Source organism: Vombatus ursinus, unplaced genomic scaffold (assembly GCF_900497805.2).
Source record: "Vombatus ursinus unplaced genomic scaffold, bare-nosed wombat genome assembly UNPS02009994.1, whole genome shotgun sequence".
Taxonomy (NCBI): domain Eukaryota; kingdom Metazoa; phylum Chordata; class Mammalia; order Diprotodontia; family Vombatidae; genus Vombatus; species Vombatus ursinus.
Genome location: NW_020949772.1, coordinates 542,458 through 565,003, shown reverse-complemented (window position 1 = coordinate 565,003; position 22,546 = coordinate 542,458). Strand labels below are relative to the sequence as shown.

The 22,546-nt window shown below is 39.3% G+C and overlaps 1 protein-coding gene across 1 annotated transcript in view; it reads right to left on the bottom strand.

Moving 5' to 3' along the window:
* The window catches only part of TMEM132D (transmembrane protein 132D), an 881,229-nt gene that overhangs the window by 494,999 nt on the left and 363,684 nt on the right, over nt 1-22,546 (bottom strand). The window contains exon 3 of the mRNA XM_027853583.1: nt 12,949-13,080. Within this exon, the coding sequence (XP_027709384.1) occupies nt 12,949-13,080 (132 nt within the window). The remainder of the gene's footprint in view (nt 1-12,948; nt 13,081-22,546) is intronic.

Below are 22,546 nucleotides of genomic sequence, written 5' to 3'. Positions count from 1 at the left end.
CTTCGTGAACCATGTTAAAATATCCAAAATACAAAAGCCATGTCTCTCAAGCTAATTAACAGGGCCACCTTTACATTTGTTAGATCAGTAGCTGATTTTAAGAGTAATTAAACAATATGCAAATGAGATAGAATATTCATAAACTCAATCGGTTCCTGAGGCAAGGCTCCTGGTGGTAATATTTGAACATGCCCCATTCTGTATTCAATACTAATTTTATGAAAGCACCAATCAAAGTGAAACCCAAACCACCATCTCACCCAAAGGACCCAGAGCTACATTTTTTCGTTTCACTTCTTCCAAAGAAAAGGACAAAAGTTAGGGTGTGGATGTAGCCAGGTGGCACAACGGATAGAGCTCCGGCCTTGGAGTCAGGAGCATCTGAGTTCAAATCTGGCCTCAGACACTGGACACTTACTATCTGTGTGACCCTAGGCAAGTCACTTAACCCAGATTGCCTCACCAAAAAGTAAAAGAAAAAAAAAGTTAGAGTGGGAACTAGAGAAGAAGGGAATGATGACTGCATGCCAAAGGGAAGAGGATCTTACTTTTCAAAATTGTTAAACAGGATTTGATCCACCAAAAGGTAGCCTTAATTGTGGAGGTCAATATGGGGTTGCAGAGAACAGGTGATCAAATGTTTTTCCTCATGCTGAGTGTTTTCTGAATTGCGAGATTTAGTCTTTTTTTTCTTGCTCGGTTTTGATGTTCTTTGTGTTACAAAAGAGAGAGTTCTGTGGTGCAAGGCAGGGAGCCTCCTTCGAGGGAGAAGCACAATGTTGATGTTCAAAAAATCTATCAATAAAATTTTTTTGAAAGATAGGCTCCAACTCTAAAGTGTCTTTTTTTTTTTGGAGGTGGGGGAGGAGGTAGTGCCTCATTTAATTGCAACCTTCAGTCATCATGTTAGGTCTATGTCTGAGGAGGCAGATTTTTTTTCTAAAAATGGTCTAAGTTCCTAATAATTTTTCCCTTGTTAATATAGTTATGAAGTGACTTGTGATTATGCTCATAGAAAATAAAAAAAAAAACATTTCTCTAACAATGGCCTTGGTAGCAGGGAGGGTTGGATTGAGATACCAGCCCTGAATTAGGAAAGGTCACTCTCTCCCATATGACTCACAGAGCTGTCCTGTATCCTCATGTCACAAGCAAAAAGATACCAAGAAACACATGGACAGAGTTCAACCACAAGTGTTCATGAGAAATAAGATTAGATCCATCAAATGTAATCTTGAATAAAATAAAAATAAAAGGATAATCAGAAGCAGGTTCCTTTCATACCTGTCTACCTGAATATATTTTGCTTGTAAACAGTTGTTTGCATGTTGCCTTTCTCCCCTGAACATGGACCACCTTGAGAGCAGGGATTGTCTTTTGTCATTTTTTTTTTTATTTCCAGCACTTGACCCAGTGCCTGGCACATAGCAGACACTTAATAAAAGTTTAATGATAGATTAACTGACCAAAGTAAGTCTAGGGTTGGGGAGATAAAGACCACTAACTCTTCAGATTTGTTTTTCTCTCACCACTCTAGATCTGAGTGAGCATCTATCATTAAAAACCAAACCAAATTAAATCAAACAAAAAGCCCACCAGGTATATCTGTCTCTCCTTGTCTGTTTAGAGATCACCTCTCATGGTCTTCCCTGGAGGCTTGAAATTTGAAGAAAGGAACCACAGATGGTGTTATCACTGACCACCATGGTCATGCTACTTTCCATCTGTTACAGGGATGACCCACTACCACCTCCCTCTTCTACTTCTTCTCTCTCTCAGGATAGTTAAACCCTCCTACTCTGCAGGGGAGGGAACTGTTTTCCAATTCTCTTCTCACATTAGATTATTAGCTTGCCAAGCTGGGGGCTTTGCAGCCAGCCCAAACTTTGCCAGATGTTTGCTATATATTTTATCTATATCTATATATAAAACCTTCACTTTTAGTATATCCTTCCCCACCTCCCCCTAGTAAGCTATGTTTAATATAGAAATAACAGAGAGAGAGACGAGAGAGAGAACCATTCAGCAAAACTAATCCCCACATCAAATCTTTGACAGTATATGGAATAGCTGTCACTCATAGTCTACCACTTCTGCAAAGAGGAGGTAGTATATTTTCTCATCTCTTTTCCTTAAGCAAGCTTGATTATTATAGTTATGCAGCATTCAGTTTAATTTTCCCTATGTCTTTTCCATTTATATAGTTCTATTCCCTGTGTATATTGTGTGCTTGCTACCTCCTCTCTGCCCCCAACCCCTACCCTCAATGTAATTTTCTTAGGGCAGGAGATGCTTCATTTTTGTCTTTGTATCACTGGCACTGGGAACAGTGCTTAGTATATAGCAGGTACATATAGTAGCTAGCAATTACATAATTCTTTAAAATGTGTAAAGCTTAATAAATGTTTTCAGTTGATTGATTAATTCATTGTGAAGGAAAACTTCTATAATAATGCCAAAACTGAAGTTAAACAAAATTTTTTATTCAAATATATATGTATATATGTGTGTGTATGTATATATGTGTGTATATATATGTCTCTGTGTTTATGAGTATATATGTTTGTGTGTGAATGTATATATATGCACACACACACACACACACACACACACACAAAGTTTTACACAGTCACATCTCAACCAATAATTCCACTATGGTATTTTCCCTTTAAAATACATTAAAACAAAATTGCCGATGGGACATGTCAGTTTCCATTTTGGTAATATATCGTTTAACTGGAAAGATGTTTTCTTTAACTTTAATAATTTGGAACCAATATCATCCATTGCATTTGACCTGAGTTTTATTGCATTTTAGTCCTATATTAATTTACATTTTTATACTGGTGTTTATTGTTCTTTTGGCTCAGCTTTCTTCTCTCTGGGTCAGTTAACACAAGTTTTCTCAAGTTTCACTGAATTATCCAAATCTGTCCTTCCTTCCTGAACAATAATATCCCATTACAGTCATAGAGCACAATTTGTTCAGCCATTCCCCAATCGATGGACATATAATTTGTGTTGAGCTTTCTTTTGCCATGAAATAATCTTTTTTAAATGAAAAAAGAAAAACGTGTTTTCTGAAACAATGCCAAGGGATAAAGAAAACTGAGATCATACTCTGTAAGTACATGGGGAACACAAAGATTCCCTCTTCTCTTAATTTTCAAAAGAGAGCATAGTCCCAAAATACAAACTGAAACAATTTTGAGGTACTACCTCATACCTATTAGATTGGCTAATAGGACAGAAAAGGAAAAAGACAAATGTTGGAGGAGATGTGGGAAAAATGAGTCATTAATGCACTATTGGAGTTGTGAACTGATTCAACTATTCTGTAGAGAAGTTTGAAATGATGCCCAAAGGGTTATAAAATCATGCCTACCCTAGCAATACTACTGCTACTATTAGGTCTATATCCCAAAAGAGATAAAAAAAGGAAAAGGACCTATATTACAAAAATATTCCTTGCAGTTCTTTTCTGGAGGCAAAGAATTGGAAATTGAAGAGATGCCCATCAAATGGGGAATGACTGAACAGATTGTGCTATGTGATTGCGATGGAATACTATTGTACTATAAGGAATGATGAGCAGGATGCTCTCAGAAAAACCTGGAAAGACTTACGTGAGCTGATTCGAAGTGAAATGCACTGTGTACAAAGTAACAGTAATATTTTAAGATGATCAGCTGTGAATAACTTAGCTATTCTCATCAATACAATAATCCAAGACAACTCCGAAAGACTTATGAAGAAAAATGCTATCCATCTCCAGAGAAACAACTGATGGTGTCTTTATATAGATTGAAGCATACTTTTTTACTTTATTTTTCTCGAGTTTTTTTTTTGGGGGGGTCTATGTTTTCTTTCACAACATGACTAATATGGAAATGTATTGCATGACTACACCTGTATAACCTATATCAAATTGCTTTCCTTCTCAATGGGGAGTAGGGAGGGAACAAGAGAGAGAATTTGGAACTCAGAGTTTTAAAAACGAATGTTAAAAATGTTTTTACATGTAACTGGGGAAAAATAAAATACTAAATAAAAAAATAAAAAAATAGAGTATAGTCTGAGGAGATCCAGGCGGTTAGAGGCAATAATGTGATTGCCTATTCAGGGCCATTAAAAGGAAATCCTGCCAAGAGTGGAGGGAACCAAATTAAAAAGACAAGAACATCTTAGCAACAAAGGACATTTGGCTGGGGTCACTTCAAAGACAGTTACGTTGAATTCAAGTAAGTGTCAGAGTTCTTGACAGAAACACTCATTTCTTAAGTACCTATAAGCTACCACCGGCAGTTTTCCTCCCTTTTCTTCAAACCTGACTAGGAAGGGACATCACTCATGGGCTGAAATTTAACATGAAAAAGAAAGCATGATGTTTATAAATGTCTAAATCCCTTTCCTCTGGACTCTAATGTAAATGATGAAATATCTCATATCAGAAGTAGAGAAGGAACAAAGGTCAGGGCATAATAGATTTAACAATGAAAGGGATCTTAGAGGCCATGAAGTCCAACCCTTTTATTTTATATATGAGGAAAATGAGTCCCAAAGAGGGTAAGTAATTAGGCCAGAACAACATAGCTAATAAGTTATCTGAAACAGGATTTAAAGCCAAATCTTCCAGACTCCTGTACTAACACTCTATAGTCCAGACACTACTCTATAGGGCCTCTAAGAAGACAGGGGAAAACATCAATTGGATTCTTCCTCTCTCAGTCCCAAATTACCCCTCTTCTCACAAGAAGCATATTTTCCTCAATTTAAAAATAGTTAGGGGGGCAGCTAGGTGGTGCAGTGGATAGAGCACCGGCCCTGAAGTCAGGAGAACCTGAGTTCAAATCCAGCCTCAGAACAAACACTTGACACTTACTAGCTGTGTGGCCCTGGGCAAGTCACTTAACCCCAATTGCCTAAAAAAAAAAAAGCTAGATGTAACAAATAGCACCAGTCTGCCTAATGCTTTAAGAGTTTTAAATTTCTTTTCTCACCACAGCTCTGAGAGGTGAACACTGTAAGAAATATTATTTACATTTTGCAAGTGAGGTAACTAAGGCCCAGAGAGAGGAAATGCCTGGACAAGGCCTAAAACTAGTATCTGGAAAATGCAAGAATTGAACCCAGATCTTCTGAGTCTAAGTCCCAAATCTTTCCACTAAACCGTATGTCCCAAATGTATCCCTGATGTTGATTCACTTCCTAGGAGTACTTATAAAGACATGGAGTTATTTATCAGGTAAATCCATCCAACATTTATTGAGCATTAGGCATTGCACGTGGTACTAGGGTTATAAAAATACAAAACAAGCAAAAAGTGGAAAACAAAACAAAACAGCAGTCTCTGACCTCCAGAAATTTTCAAGAAACAAGACAAATACATAAATAATTATGATACAAAGTAAAATGACGTTGGGCAGCTAGGTGGCACAGTGGATGGAGTGCCATTCAGGAAGACCTGAGTTCAAATCTGACCTCAGACGCTTCCTAGCTGTGTGACTCTAGGCAAGTCACTTAACCCTGTTTGCCTCATTTTCTTCATCTATAAAATGAGCTGGAGAAGGAAATGGCAAAACACTCTAGTATCTTTGCCAAGAAAACCCCAAATGGGGTCATGAAGAGTTGAACACGACTGAAAAAATAACTGAAAACAGAATGATATTGGAATAGGTGAGAAGTACAAAGGGAAATGGTAATAATTTCAAGAGGAAAGAGCCCATGTTCAGGAGGGGAGATTAGAGAAGGTTCCATGGAAGATAGCTGAGGAAAAGACACCAAGGAAAAAATGGCAACTAGTAGAAATGTTGAGGGATGATGCTCCAAGCACAGGAGATGGTCTTCGCAAATGCATGGTAACTGGAGTGGGTAGGACAAGGTATAGAAAGGGTGAATAGTGCAATTTAATTGAGGCATAGAGTGCCTGTTGGGTGAACTGAGATTAGGCTGAAAAGGTAGAGATGCTTAATATGGAATGCCAAATTAAGGAGTCTATAGTTTATCCCATAGGCAATGAGGTACCACTAAAGGGGGAAATTTTATTTAAACCATATAGCAATGGGGCCCAAACACTGAGGATAGAAACACTGTTTCTTATTTCCCAAAAAGAAGAATTAATATGAAATCCTGTTCCTCTCTTTTTCTACCCTTGCAGTGGTTGGTAATAAGGGCATTTTTGATACATCTTTAGGAATTGTTGATTTAAAGATATCTAGAAGATTTTGGAGAATGAGTCCTTCTCAAAACTCCTATGAGGAAGGATAAAATATTAATAAAAATGTTCTCATATTTTTCAGACATTTAGTCTTACATATAAGCCTTTGGTGTGTAATAAATGGACCCCGTCACACACACACCCTGAGTAGACTGTATTCTCCCTAAGGGTAAGGAACGTTTCATTTTTATCTTTGTATCCTTAGTGCCTAACATGGTACCTTGAATGTTGTAGGCATTTAATTAATATCTATTATACTTAATCGAACACACTATCCTACTGAGCATCTCACATCTATGGGTTCAGGGTCAAGATTGATTGTGGAAGGAACAGAGACAGGTAGTTAGTGAGAGTAATTAGTTCTGCTCTCCTCTTCCCCCAAATTTTGTTTTTGCTATGTATATTATTAGATTTGACTTAACTATTGTGCCCTTCCTACTCCCAATAGAATGTAAGGTCCTTGTGAGCAGGCAATTCTTCAAATTTTTTTTGTCTTTTTGCCCCTAATACAGACTCATAGTTCTGGAGCTGAAAGGGACCTCTGAGATCATCTAATCTAATCCTTTCATTTTACAGATGAGAAAACTGAGAATTAAAGAGGTTGCCCACTTCCATGATCATGTTGGTGTTATTGTTGCTGAGTTCTTTCAGTCATTTCCAACTCTTCCTGACCCCATTTCTTGACAAAGATAGTGGAATGATTGGCCATTTCCTTCTCCAGCTCATTTTACAGATGAGGAAACTGAGGCAGATGGGGTTAAGTGACTTGCCCAGGTTCACACAGCTAGTAAATGTCTGAGGCTGGATTTAAACTCATGAAGATGAATCCTCCTGATTCCAAGCCCAATGATCATGAGCTCTGGAATTCCTTGATCTGACTAAGCTTTTGATCACTTCATTTTTCCCTCTTGCCACCATCTCTAGTCCTGTTCTCCATTCACACCTTGACCTCCAATCCTTCCACCCTTCCTCAGTTCTTTCTCAGGCCAGCTCCTCTATACAAGTACTGTCCCTTCTTTCTATCACTTAGCACAGTGCCTGGCATATAGCAAGTACTTACATGTTTATTGATTGTTTCCCTAACTCAACCATTTGGTGACCCAGTTCAGCTCTACACTTTCCCCCAAATTCCAGCTCCTTGTTTCCTTATTCTATTGCCAATCATATCTTGCCAAGTCCCAACCTTTGGTTATTCTCACCATCTGCTACTTTCCTGCCTCCTCTAGAACTGTTAAACAGAACTGGAGAAAATTGTGAAACTACTCTGGATGGATCAACTACAAATGTATGTTGCACAATCTCAACTGGGTACACACTGCAGCAAGGCACCCCAATCGATTCACTATCCCATTCACCACAATCTCTTCCTCTCCTTCTGCTTGTTTCTTTACTGCCTATACACGTAATTATCTCCACCATTTTTTGAAATTTAAAAAACAACCTTCATAACCTTCCTTGATAGCCATCATGTTATATCTTGCCTCTTTAGTGGCTAAATTTTTTGAGAAAACCGTCTATTATCAACACCTTCACTTCCTCTCCTCTTACTCCCTCCTAATCCCTCTGCACACCATTTTCTGACCTCATCATTCAACTGAAAGTGCCCTCTCAGATGTTATTAATGATCTCTTAATTGCCAAACCTAGTGACATCTTTTCAATCCTTACCCTTCTCTATCTCTCTGAAGGCACTGATACCGTTCATCACCCTTTTCTCTTGGAAACCCTTCCCCTCTGTAGGTTTTCATGATGCTGCTTTCTCCTTGTTCTCAATCTCCTTTGCTGGATCTTAGTCCAGGTCATACTCACTAAATGTGGGTGCCCCCAACATTCTCTCCTTGACTATATTCTCCCCTTACACTTTTTCAAATACCTTGATTGACTCCACCTCCATTAGCCTCCTTTCCCTTCTGCCTGGAGAGTGGAGTGACAAATTCTTCCCAATGTCTTCCCACATAGAGGGCAGAAAATGGACTCCCAGTTCACTCCAATTTGTATCTGCTGCTCTGCCTGGTTTCACCTCTGCAGCACAAGATTACTGTCCCCACCTGCCAAGTACCCTCTGGCAACCCCCCATCCCGCCCCACTCTCTCTCCTGCTCCCTTTTGTGTTTTGTCTTCTCCTATTATGTTGTATATTGTAAGCTCTTTGACGGCAGGAACTCTCTTGTTTATTAATTGTATCCCTAGCTCTTAGCATAGTGCCTGGAACATAATAGGTGCTTAATTTTGATTGGATTGGACTATGCACATCCTTGTTTGCATGCTGTATCCTCCATTAGTGTGACCATTAAAAACAGTTCTAGAGACATAGTTTCTGGATAATTTAATCATTTTATTAATAAAGCCAGCAGGTTCTTAAGAAAAGGATGGTCCTTTGGCCTTCTCTCTAAGGTCAAAGACAATCATGGTGGCAGGTTCACAGTTTATATATCCTTCAAAGCAATGAGAGGCTGCTAGTGATATCATTGCCACCCTTGGACAGAGAAATTATCTCTCCTCAGACCATAGCAGCTTTGGGCTAATCTAGACCAGGGATGGGGAATCTGCAGCCTCAAGGCCACATGTGGCCCTCTAGGTCCTCAAGTGTGTCCCTTAGACTGAATCCAAACTTCACAGAAGGAATCCCCTTAATAAAAGGATTTGTTCTGTAAAACTTGGACTCAGTCAAAAGGTCTCACCCAAGGACCACAAGTGGCCTCGGGCCCACAGATGCCCCACCTCTGATCTAGACAAAAGGATCTGTCTCCACCAAAGCTAGAGTAGAACACAATGGGCTTTCACACCCTAGATTAAATTCCTTGCAAGGTTGAGCGAGGTCTGACTAAGATTGAGGAGAGTCAATGTAATCTCATTATCAGTAATGACTTTCACGAAAACAGAACTTTTTAAAATGAGGAGTTTAGAAACAGGGGAGACCTCTGAATCTCCCTCTCCAAGATATTGGTTACTAATAATCATTTCTCTCATTAGAATGTGAACTCCTCCAGGGCATTTGCCTTTCTGTGTATCCCTGGTGCTTAGCACAGTGTCTGACACATTGTAGGCACTTAATAAATGCTTGTTGATTGACTGACTAATACACCTGGTAAGAGACAGGATTTCCATGTAAGTCCTCTGACTCAGTAGTGAATGGTCTTTCTCCTACACAGTTCCGTATACACAACAGGTAGTTAATAACTGTTTGATGAGTGGAATTGGACATCTAATTATACATGATATAAATGAAAGGGTTACAGCCTGTCCTATGGAATGGTAACCTCACTATTACCAATAGAATGTGAGCTCCTGGAGAGCAGGACCTACTTTATTTTTGTCTGTGTGTTCCTTAGGCACTAGCACAGTGCCTAAAACATGGTAGGTGCTTAATAAATGCCTGCTATTGATTCACTGATTAATAAAACAAGCCTTGGATTTGGAGTCAAGGTTCAAGTTCTAGCTTCAGTCCAATCTCCACAACATACAATGTGGATGAATTTGGCAAACCTCTGACTCATTTCTCTGGCCCTCAGGTTTGTTTGTTTTTTTTCAAAATAAAGGGGTTTGATCAGATAACCTTTATCAGTCTTTTTCCATCTCTAAATGTGTCTCTGTAGATGCTCCTTGAATCTATTCCTTAGTCTGGAAAGTGGGGCTTACTCCCCTGTCACAGGAAGACATCACTGGTTGCTGCTTCAACAGCTCTTTACTGTTCTATATCCTTGAGGCCTGAAAGAGTTAATTCAGAAAAGAGGATACACTTCAAGTGAAGCCTTTCTAGATTTCTGTGGCTCCTCTCTTTGACCCCTAACTGTTAGCGTTTTCTGCTTCCTCAAACTATCTGGTATTGATTTATATGTACATATGTTATATTGTCCCCTGTAGAATGTAAGCCCCTAGGGGGTAGGAATTATTTTATTTCTGCCTTTGCATCCCTAGCAGCTAGTATAAGACCTGACATATGAAAAGCCCTTAATGTATGTACATTGAATTAAATTGAGTCAATAAACTATACAATTTAATAGCTAGAGGCTGTAGCCTTTACTTACGGAGTGATCACAATCAGGTAATAAGGAAATTAAATCTATCCTGCAAACAAGAATGAGGGGGGAAGGAGTGTCCACAATTTGATCCTAGCAATGACAGCATATTATACATTAAATTACTTAGAAGCCATCTGATTCAACCACCTTATTTTACAGATGGGGGAAACTGAGACCCAAGGAGGTTATATGGCTTACCCTAGGTCATAGAGTTAGGAGGCATCAGAGGTACCAGTTAAAAGGGGCTTCAGAAGTCATGTAGTCCAACCAACTCATTTTAGAAATGAGGCAACTAAGGTTCAGAGTGGTTATGTGACTTGCTGAAGATCTCACACAGGCAGGAAATAAGAGAACTAAGATATGATTTCATTTCCTCACACTCCAAATTCAATGCTCTTTGAAATTATCTTGCTTCCCTTTAGGAATTATCCTTTTGCTACTCAACTCTTAAATGATTTTTAGAAGGAAACAGAAACCAAAAATTAGAAATCCCTAAAATAAAATATCTGGCCAAACTACGAATTTGATCCATTGTCCCAAACGGCACATGGGGAGATGGCCATCTCCTCCAGGAAGTCTTTCTAATCCTCTCAGTCTATAATAACCTTCCCTGCCCCTCTCACCTCACAAAGCATTTTGTTAATAAATGGTCATTGATTGATTTTTGATTGAAGGCTCCCTACTTAAACCCATCACTTGGGAACAAATATATCATTGACAGCCTGTGTGGTAATCACAAGACAGTGTTAAATAAAGTGCACCTGGCCAGCTCACCATCACTCCTCCCTCCCTTCCCTATCACTTATTTTGCTCTTCAGGGCCTCCTTAAGGCTGGAATCACATTATATTTTCCTAACCACACTATTCCAGGCTCAAGGTCTATTAGAATTCAGGAACAGAATTATGTTGTCTGTGCTGTCTAGAGAAATCTTACCCTGGCCTAGGAGATGCAGAAAGCTATTTCTACAATCTCGTCACATTGACTCCATCTTGGAGACCTTGACTCTGGCAGAGCCTGCCTTTTCCCTGAAGAGTCCCACTAGGCATCTGAGACGCAGTGAGGTTCATGGGTTCAATCACAGCCAGGCTAGATATTTACTAGGCACCCTGACAACATCATTTATCAAGTTACTTCACAGGTAATAAGATATATAGAGCTTTTATTTCTATAGAGAGTAAATCAAAATCTCCTCTCTATTCCCTATGGTAGGTGATAAGTAGTGTATTGTCATCAACTCTTTGCATAGGAACACAAATTTCACACACCAATTTCAATAAGCATTGAGAATTCCCAGTATGAGAACTATATCTCCCCATGCACATCACAACCCATTCATGACTTAGGTGGTGGAGAATTATATCAGTGTAAAAAGAACTGAATTTGGGTTCTGAGAACCTGGTTTCAAGGCCAGTTTCTGCCACTTACTACCTATGTGCCCTTGGTCAATCATTTAACCTCTCTGGGCCTGTTTCCCCCTCTGTAAAAAGAAGAGGTTAGAATTACTACCTAAAAGTAGTACAGCTTAGCACTATGCCTGGCACACTGTTGTTGTTCAGTCATTTTTCAGGTGTATTTGACTCTTCATGACTCCACATGGGGTTTTCTTGACCAAGGCTACTAGAGCAGTTAGTCATTTCCTACTCCAACTCATTTTACAGATGAGGAAACTGAGGCAAACAGGATTAAGTAACCTGTCCAGGGTCACACAGCTGGTAAGTGTCTGAGTGCGTAGAAGGCATTTAATAAATGTGACCTTAAGGAGTTTCCTCTAGGTACATTACAGATTAATTGAATCACCCAGGGTCATACAAGTAGGATCATAGAATCAGAGTATTAGTGCTGGAAGGCATATTATAAGCCATCAGTCCAAATCCTTTTACAAATGAAGAAACTGAGGCTCTGAAAAGATTAAGTGAATTGTTCCTGATGACATGGGTAGTGAATGGCAGAGCTAGGATTCTGATAGGTCTTCCTGAATCCAAGGCCAGAATTCCATTCATGTTATCAGAGGGATGCCAGAAACACAAAGCTATTACATGATAACATGTAGCAGTGTGCCACAAAAGACAGAGACCTGACCCAGAAGTCAAGAAGTACTGAGTTCAAGTCACGTCTTTGACATATAATCACTAGGTACTCACTTTATTTCTCAGTGTCCCTAGACAAATCCTCTATGAATATCATTTACAAAATAATTGCAAGTCTGCATCGATCAATGGAATTTTTCTTAGAGTTCCCTTCATCAATGAAATTTCAAGTCTGATTAAAAAAAAGTAACTATAGCCAAATATGCTTAGCACATATTGTTTTAGTCTATATGACCATATTTAGGAGAGATGCCCAGATACCTTTTAATCTGCCATATGTGACATGGATTGAAATAGCAATTGTGTCTAATAAAAGAGTAACCCTGGGACAACATAAAGCCCATTGAACATGAAAGATTCCTTGGGATTACACATGGCATGGGGCTCTAGCCCAAGAGATAACCTCCATCTTTAAGAAGTCCATTGTGAATAATAGCCTAACTTTGGTAAATGAAGGAGATTATCCATCTTATCTCTATGTTTTTGCATTATCACCACAGGAGAAAAATATACTGTGATAGAAATGCGTATTTGTACGGGATCCAGCAAAGAAATGAAAAAAAAAAAGAAGATAAAGGAAACATCAATGGATTTAAGTGTGCATGATGCATATTGGGACTTACCTATTCTCAGAAGTAGTAGATTTCCTCTGACACACATATTTCCCCGTATAATCCACACTCTCTTTAACATCCCATAAGTGTGGGTTGCTGGCTCGAACACCAATAATATTCATACCTTTCTTTACCTTCGCCCTGTTGGGGAGGAAATAGGTGCATTTCTGAGATGAGACAGACCTATGGTTGACAATAATTCATGGAAACTTCTTATGCTGTGATGATATTGAACCTTACTGCCTATGGATATAAGATCAACTGAAGCAGGTACATAACAAGGATCAACCCAAATATTAACACTTGGTAAAAGGGACAGAAGGTGGGACATGGAATCCAAGAGACTTGGTTTACTGACACTTGTGTGTACCTGGATCAAGTACTTACCCTCTCTGAAGCTCAATTTCCTTATTTATATATTTAAAAAGGGGGGGTGGTATTTGTTTAATTATAATAGCTAGTATTTACATAATGCTTTAAGTTTGAGAAGAACTTTACCAATATTAGCTAATTTGATCTTCACAAAGACCCTGGGAGTTAAGGGCTATTATTCCTATTTTACAGATAAGCAAACTGAGGCTGAGTGACTTGGCTAGGGTCACAAAGCTAGTAAGAGTCTGAGGCCAGATTTGAATTCAGGTCTGCTGGACTCTAGGTCCAGGGCTCTTTCCACCACTATCCCAGCAGTTGCCTCAAGAATAGAAGTAGAAATGTTATTATTCCTAAATGACAGAAGCAAAACCTGGGGCTTAAAGAGTAATATGAATTACTGTAGGTCACACAGTTAGTAAACACAAGGAGGAATCAGAACTCAGGTTTCTTGCCTCGAAGTCCAGTGCTCTTTGTAAATGTGAGCTTTCCAGATGATAATAGTTTGATTACAGTTATAATCCCTTAGATAGAATCATGGGATGTTAGAGCTAGAAGGTATCTATCCATCATTTTGACAAGTCTTTAATTACACTACCAAGAGGAATGTATAGAACATTTAAAAAAAAAACCCAAATGATAATACCAGATACAAGTCCCTCTGTCACCTCAAGAAAAACATTTTTAAATATAATTTTTATAGATAACTTTCTCTTTTACATAGAGGATATACTCATCCCTCCCCATCAAAATCTACCCCAATTTAACTAGTTATAATGCAGAAAAGTAGTTAAGAAAAATAATCAGTACGATGACCACATCTGACAATATCCATGACATTCTGCCCTTCTGGTGCCACCTTATAGATGGCTGAGAGGAGAAGGGTTTGTTATCTGTTCCCAAGAACCATCATTGGTTTTTTAATTGCTCAGAGTTCTACTTCCTTTAGAGATGACAGAGAGAGAGTGAACGAGCAAGAGAGAGACAGGGAGACAGAGAGACAGAGACAAAGAGACAGACAGAGACAGAGAAATGGAGAGGGACAGAGACAGAAACATAGACACACAAAAATAAAGAGACAGAGAGAGGGACAGAGGGAGGGAGGAATGAAGGAAGGAAGGAAGGAAGGGAGGAAGGGAGGAAGGAAGGAAGGAAGGAAGGACGGAAGGAAGGAAGGAAGGAAGGAAGGAAGGAAGGAAGGAAGGAAGGAAGGAAAGAAGGAAGGAAGGAAGGAAGGAAAGTTTTCTTAATGTATCCTTTAGAAACTGGAATAAAACTCAAAGAATGATGCCATTAAAATATCTGATAATAATTTTGGGGTAAAAGACCTCTGCTTACAACTAAAGTTATATCTGTCTGTTACAGTCCACTCAGGATTCTTTGTCCAAAGGAATGAACCAACTCAATGAAATTGGAATCTACTGGTAAATCATATGGTATTTTTTTCCTTTTTTTCTTTTATTAATTACTTAATTAATTTTTCATTTTCAACATTCACTTCCACAAGATTTTGACTTCCAAATTTTCTCCCCATCTCTCCCCTACACTTACCCCAAGAGAGCATACATTCTGAATAACCCTTCCCCCAATTTGCCCTCCCTTCTATTATCCCTCCTTCTCTTATCCCCTTTCCCTTCTATTTTCCTATAGGGCAGGATAGATTTCTATACCCCTTTGCCTGTATATCTTATTTCCCAGTTGCATGTAAAAACAATTTTTAACATTCATTTTTAAAACTTTGAGTTCCAAATTCTCCCCTTTCTTCCCTCCTCTTCTGGTTCTAGAATATCAGGGCAGTTTTCCTCAATAATTTCTTGAAAGATGATGTCTAGGCTCTTTTATTTGATCGTGGTTTTCAGGTAGTCCAATAATTTTTAAGTTATTTCTCCTGGATCCATTTTACAGGTCAGTTGCTTTTCCAATTAGATAGTTCACATTGTCTTCTACTTTTTTCCCATTCTTTTGGTTTTGTTTTATAATTTCTTGATTTCTTATAGAGTCATTAGCTTCCCTTTGCTCCATTCTAATTTTTAAGGCATTATTTTCTTTGGTGATCTTTTGGACCTCCTTTTCCTTTTGACCAATTCTGCTTTTTAAGTCATTCTGCTCCTCATTGGCTTTTTGAACCTCTTTTGCCATTTGGGTTAGTCTATTTTTTTGGGGGGGGGTGAGGCAATTGGGGTTAAGTGACTTGCCCAAGGTCACACAGCTAGTACGTGTCAAGTGTTTGGTCTGACGCCAGATTTGAACTCAGGTCCTCCTGACTTCAGGGCTGGTGCTCTATCCACTATGCCACCTAGCTGCCCCAGTCTATTTTTTAAGTTGTTATTTTCTTCAGTATTTGTTGGGTCTCCTTTAGCAAGCTGTTAACTCAATTTTCATGTTTTTTTTGCATCAGTATCATTTCTCTTTCAAAATTTTCTTCTGCTTCTCTTACTTGCTGCTCAAAATCCTTTTTGAGAGGGGGTGGAGCCAAGATACTGGAGTGAAAGTAGTGACTTGCTTGAGCTGTCCCACAAAGCCCTCCAAATACCTGTAAAAAATGACTCTAAACAAACTCCAGAACAGCAGAACCCACAAAAAGACAGAGTGAAACAAATTTCCAGCCCAAGACAACCTGGATGGTTGACTGGAAAGGTCTATTACACCTGGCTGGGAGAGTAATGCAGTTCAGTGTGGGCATGCAGGCAAAGACCAGGTCTCAGTGAACACTGAACAGGCCTCAGAGGACTGAATCATGGGCAGCTATGGTGGTTCCCAGACTTCTCAACACACAAACACCAAAGACAACTTAGAAGGTCAGTAGGAAATGTCTGTAACCATGGTGAGAGAAAAGCTTAGTCCTAGCCCCAGTCCCAGTCCAGCCCTGGGGTGGCAGCTGCTACTGGATCATCTCCTGAAAGAGATTCCCAAAGGAAAACTTCTAGGAATATTGTAGCCAAATTCCAGAGTTCCCAGGTCAAGGAGAAGATATTGCAAGTAGTCAGAAAGAAACAATTCAAGTATTGTGGAAACACAATCAGGATAACACAAGATTTAGCAACTTCTACATTAAGGGACCAGAGGCCTTAAAATATGATATTCCAGAGGGCAAAGGAGATAGGATTACAGCCAAGAATCACCTACCCAGCAAAAGTGAGCATAATCATTCAGGGGAAAAAATTGACATTCAGTGAAATAGAGGACTTTCAAGCATTCTTGATGAAAAGACCACACCTGAACTGAAAATTTGACTTTCAAATACAAGACTCAAGAGAAACATGAAGAGGTAAACAGGAAAGAGAAACCATAAGGGACTTATTAAGGTTGAATCATTTACATTCCTGCATGGAAAGATGATATGTGTAACTCATGAGACCTTTGTCAGTATTAGGGTAGTTGGAGGGAAAAGAGAATTATATGGATGGATAGATAGATAGATAGATAGATAGATAGATAGATAGATAGATAGGTGGATAGATAGATGGATAGATAGAGGGCTCAGGGTGAGTTGAAGATGAAGGGGTGATATCTGGAAAATAAAATTAAAGGGTGAGAGAGGATTATACTGGGAGAAGGAGAAAGGGAGAGGTAGAATGGGGTAAATTATCTCACATAAAACAGATAAGAAAAGGCTTTTAATGTGGAAGAGAAGTGGGGTAAGGTGAGAAAGAATGAGTGAATCTTATTCTCATCAGGTTTGGCTTAAGGAGGGAATAACATACACACTCAATTGGGTATGGAAATCTATCTTACCCTGTAAGAAAATAGGGGGAAAGGGGATAAGAGAGCAGGGTGATGATAAAGGGAAGGACAAATTGGGGGGGGGGTAATCAGAAGCAAACACTTCTGAGGAGGGACAGGGTCAAAAGAGAGAATAGAATAAATGAGGGGGGAAGTTTAGTATGCAGGGAAATATAGTTAGTTTGCCATAACATGACCACTATGGAAGTGTTTTGCAAGACTACACGTGTATAACCTGTATTGAGTTGCTTGCCTTCTCAATGACGGGAATAGGGAGAGAGGAAGGGAAAAATTTGGAACCCAAAGTTTTAAAAACAAATGTTAAAAATGTTTTTCACATGCACTGGAAAATAAGATATACAGGCAATGGGGTATAGAAATCTATCCTGCCCTACAGGGAAATAGAAAGGGAAGGGGGTAAGAGAAGGAGGGGGAGATAGAAGTGAGGGCAGATTAGGGGAAGGGGTATTCAGAATGCACACTGTTTTGGGGAGGGCAGAGGGACAAGATGGGGAGAAAATTTGGAACTCAAAATCTTGTGGAAATGAATGTTAAAAACTAAAAATAAATAAATAAATAAATAGATAGATAGATAAATAAATGAATGAATAAAACTTTTCAATTTAATTTAAAAAGTCCTTTTTGAGCTCTTCCATGTCCTGGGACCAATTCTTATTTTTCCTGGAGGCTTTGGATGTAGGAACTTTGACTTTGGTGTCTCCTTCTGGTCATTTTTTTTTTTTATCTTCTTTGTCCCCAAAGTAAGATTCTATAATATAAGGTTTTGGTTTCTGTTTTTTGTTTTTTGTGGTTTTTTTGCACTGTTTGCTCATGTTCCCAGCCAATTACTTGACTTTTAAACTACTTGTTAATGAAAAGTTCTGCTTCTAGTGTGGAGGTTGTACTGCCCCAACTTCTGGAGTTTTGTGCAGCTGTTTTCAGAGATATTTCTAGGGACTTGTAAATTTTCAGTTTTTCCAAGGTGGTACAATCAAGGGTGAGGTGTTTACTACTTTTCTGGCCTGGACTCTGGTCTGTGAGTGACCACAAGCACTCTTTTCTGCCTTGGAACTGTAAGGAGGATTCCCTCTTCACCACCACTACAAGCTACACCATGCCAGTGTTCCTCCTTGCCCCAGGACTGTGACCCATAACTGTGACCCAGATCCAAGCACAGCCAAAGCAAAAGAATCCTGCCTCAGTGCCAGCAAAAGAGATACCTGCAATCCCCCCCAATCAGCCACTGAATCTTCACACCATCTGTGGGCCGAGAGCTCCAGAAGCACCCGCAGCCACTGTGGCCACCACACCGGGGCTGTGGTAAGGCCAGGGCTGGTCTGTGCTCCTCTCTCATCCAGGTCTCACAGACTTTTCCCACAGACCTGGCAAATTGCCTTTGGTGTTTGTGGGTTGAGAAGTCTGGAAACCGTGACAACTGCCCGTGATTCAGTCCTCTGAGGCCTGCTCACGGGTTTGCTCTGGCCCCATCTTTGCTTGCGCAGTCCCTGCTAAACTGTCCTCCTCTCCCAGCCCAAAGTGAAAGACCTTTCCTATCAACCATCCAGGTTGTCTTGGGCTGGAAATTTGTTTCACTTTGTCTTTTTGTGGGTTCTGCTGCTCTAGAATTTGTTTAAAGTCATTTTTATAGGTTTTTGGAGGGGTTTCGGGGGAGACCTCAAGGAAATCCCTGCTTTTGCTCTGTCATTTTTGCTCTGCCCCCTCTTTTTTTTTTCACTTTTTACCATCTAATCAGTCAATAAGCATTTAGTAAACACTTATAATATGCCAGGCACTGTGCCAAAAGCTGCTGCTGCTGCTGTTGTCCTTCTTTCTCCAAGAGGACTGCGACATCAGGGAGGTGATACCATGACATGCAAATTAATTGGATTTGAGTGAGGGAGGGCTGTGCAAAGTCACCAGCCTTGCTTCAGTACTGAGGATACAAAGAAAAGCAAAAGAGTCCTTGCCCTGGAGGAGGTCAAAATCTAATGGGGGAAACAAGGTGAAATGATATGGTTATTAGTCAGACTACAGAAAGTTGAGGAAAATGAGAAGAAGGAAAATGGAAACATAGACTGTAGATGGCCTTCTCAAGGAGTTTCAGCCTTCTTGAGGAATTTAGCCACAAAAGGGAGGATATGGGACAGTAACTGGCTAAGTTGGATAGATCAAGTGAGGGTGTTTTAAGGATGGGAGATGCATAGGCATGTTTGTAGGCATTAGGGGAACAGCTTGTAGACAAGGTAAATGAGAGTGTGAAGGTAAGGAAGAGTAAGGGAGGCATAGAGGGGGCAATCTATTGAAGAAGAAGGATCATTTAAACGTGAAGGATTTGCTTTGGCGAGAGTGGTCACCTCATCATGTGACACATGAGTGCTGGAGAAAATAGTGTCAAAAGGCATCTGGGTGATAAAATAAGGAGAAGGAGAAGAGAAGAGGGAGCTCTCAGTGAATAACTTCTTTTTTTTTCAGTTAAATATGAGGCAAGGTTTTCATCTGAGAGGGAAAGGGGAGAGGGAGCCATAGGAGGTTTGAAGAGGAATGAAAAGGTTTGAAAAAACTTGTAGTAAATGGGATAGTGAATCAATTAGGGAGGAGCAAAGTGAATGCCTTGCTGAAGTGAGGGCCCAGCTGAAATTACATGAGATAAATTAATGGTTGGTTCATTCAGTATGGTTTTGTGATTTTTTCCAGCTTTGTTCAGCATCACCTAAGTAGGAATGAAGGACAGAGATGGTGAGAATAATTCAAGGCTCAGGATTGGCAGGGAAAGATCATTTATGGGATAAGGGGCCAAGGTATTCAAAAGAAGAGGACAGTGTAGAGTTGAAAGGACTTATCTAGTGTCAAGATAGGGAAGAGAGGAGAGTATAGCCAGTGAAAGAATGATAACTTAAGAAAGAATGAAAGGTCAAGCATTTCAAGGTCATGGTGAGGATGAAAAACAGTGTTCAAGGCTGCAGGGCAGAGCAGGAAATGAAATGACAACAGATTGAAATCAGATTAGGGAATTTCAGAGCTAATGAATATGGAAGTGGTACATAGCTGGAGGCTGGCAAGACCAGGGTATGAGCATCTCTATGTAGCTACGGTGGGGTGGAAGAGAAGGCTATGGAAAATAAATCAAGAAATTGGGAGGTTAGTCTGTTAGAGCAGGAGGAAGGTTCTACTGTTTTCTGGGATGTGGAACCCACAATGTCAGATTTATATAAGGTGATTGAGAGCTTTTTATTCCGTACCAGAAGAGTTAGAGAATGAGGGGGTGGGAGAGAGAGAAAGGGAGAAAAAGGTCCCATGTGCATTTACATCATGTCCAGAGAAATGCTGCTATTGTTACTAGTCTCCCCCTAACATCAACCAACCACCACCATCAATACTACCAAAAACCAACAACAAAAAACAGCCAGCTACTACTACTATGACACCAGCAGCAACAGCAACAACCACTACTACTACTACAAAAACAAATACTACTACTACTACTACAAAAACAAATACTACTACTACTACTACAAAAACAAACACTACTACTACTACTACAAAAACAAATACTGCTACTACTACTACTACTACTATGTTTTATAATTCATTGTGGAAATTCAACAAGAATTTATTAAGCACATAAAATATGTCAGATAGTCTACTAGACCAACTGTAATGCATACCATCCAAGGCAGAGACAGAAATGGAGGACTTCCTGTCCACAAGGAGTTTAAATTCTACTGGTCAACTGAACATATTCAGAAAAGAAAACAAGATATTTAAGGTGGGAGTGAGGACACATTACTGAGGGCATCAGGAAAAGCTTCCAGCATGGATCTACCTCCAAAAAATCGTAAGGATTACAAGAGGGGGGAAAGAATTTAAACAACTCAGAAAATGCCCAGATCAACCTTATCTCACTTGATCCACACAAAAGTCCTGTGAAGTAGTTATTATAGACATGTTATCTCAATTTTAGAGATGTGGCAGCCAAAGCTCAGAGATATTGAGTGACTTACCCAAAATCACACAGCAAGTAAGTTTCAGAGTTAAAATTTGAATGCAGATCTTCTCCTAACTCTAGGTCCTGTACTTGTTCTACTAAACCATGTGGCAGAGAAGACTATATGTCAGCATTCAATGGCACCAATTATAAAGTTCGCAAAACTAGTTTGGTTTCCAATGTAGTGTGTGCAAGCAACAGATCATGTTTCTACAGGTCGGACTAGTCTTCTCTGTCTTTTAGGGAAATGGGCAGCCATCCTAAGGACTATGCAGACAGATGAAAGAGGAACCCAGGTGGGGATCTGGTGTAAAGCCATTTCTTGTTTGGGGCTTGGCTCCTTATAGGAGTACTTCAGACTACTCAGTCTAACATTCAAGGGCCATCATGATTTAGCACCAGCTTTTCTACTCAGTCTTTAGTTCTCCTCTAGTTAAGGGGTACTGTGACTAACTGTAATATACACACCATCCAATACCAGAGGGTACAGATAAGGCAGACACATTAGACATCTGTCTATTCATGAGGACCAGACATACTATGAAACAACTTTGAGATCCTCCCACTGAAATAAGTTTAATAGAAATAAGAAAGTCAGTGTATCATTTTGTAAAAATTAGATAGGAGAGAGCAAAAGAAGGTTAAGAGATATAAATATGGATAGTAGTATTGGAACTACTATAGTAAATTTGTAATATCTGTAAATATGCATCTGTCTGTCTGCCTATCTATCTATGTGTCTACCTTTCTATCTACCTACATCTCTCTCTCTCTCTCTCTCTCCAAATCTATCTACCTACCTACATATCTATCTATCTACATGTCTGTGTTTCTACTTTTATATGTATATATATATATATATGTACCCATCTATAAATCTATCCACCCATCCATCCATCTATCTACCTACCTACCTACCTATCTATCTATCTATCTATCTTCTATACATCTATTTATCTATCTTGGACTGGGTCTCCCTGTATCAGCCAGGCTGGTCCTACTCTGATCAGCAGGAGAGCTGCTCTGTTTCTGATCTTGTCCACTTCACTTCTCTTTAAGTAACCCAATGGGTTACTTAGAAACACAGAATATTAATTCTGAACTTGCTGTGGATACCTGATTGGCTTAGCATATTTCAGCTCAGAACTCCTGAGCTCGAAAGATCCATCATTCTCATTCAGCCTCCCTCATATCAGGAATTACATGTACATGTCACCATATACAGTGACATACACACATAAATGTACATATTATATATGTATATATATATAATATGTACGTATATATGCTACCTGGTAGAGATTCATGATTTCATATTCAACCCTCTTCTGTTCTTTGTATAGGAGGAAATGTTCATGTTTGTAGGCATTTTTTAAGTTCATGATGATAAAAAGGAAATGGTAACTGGTATTTATATAATGATTTAAGATTTCAAAGTGCTTTACATATATTAACTCATTTGATCCTCACCACAATCCTGTGGGATGAGTGCTATTATTATCCCCATTTTACAGATGGAAAACTGAGGCT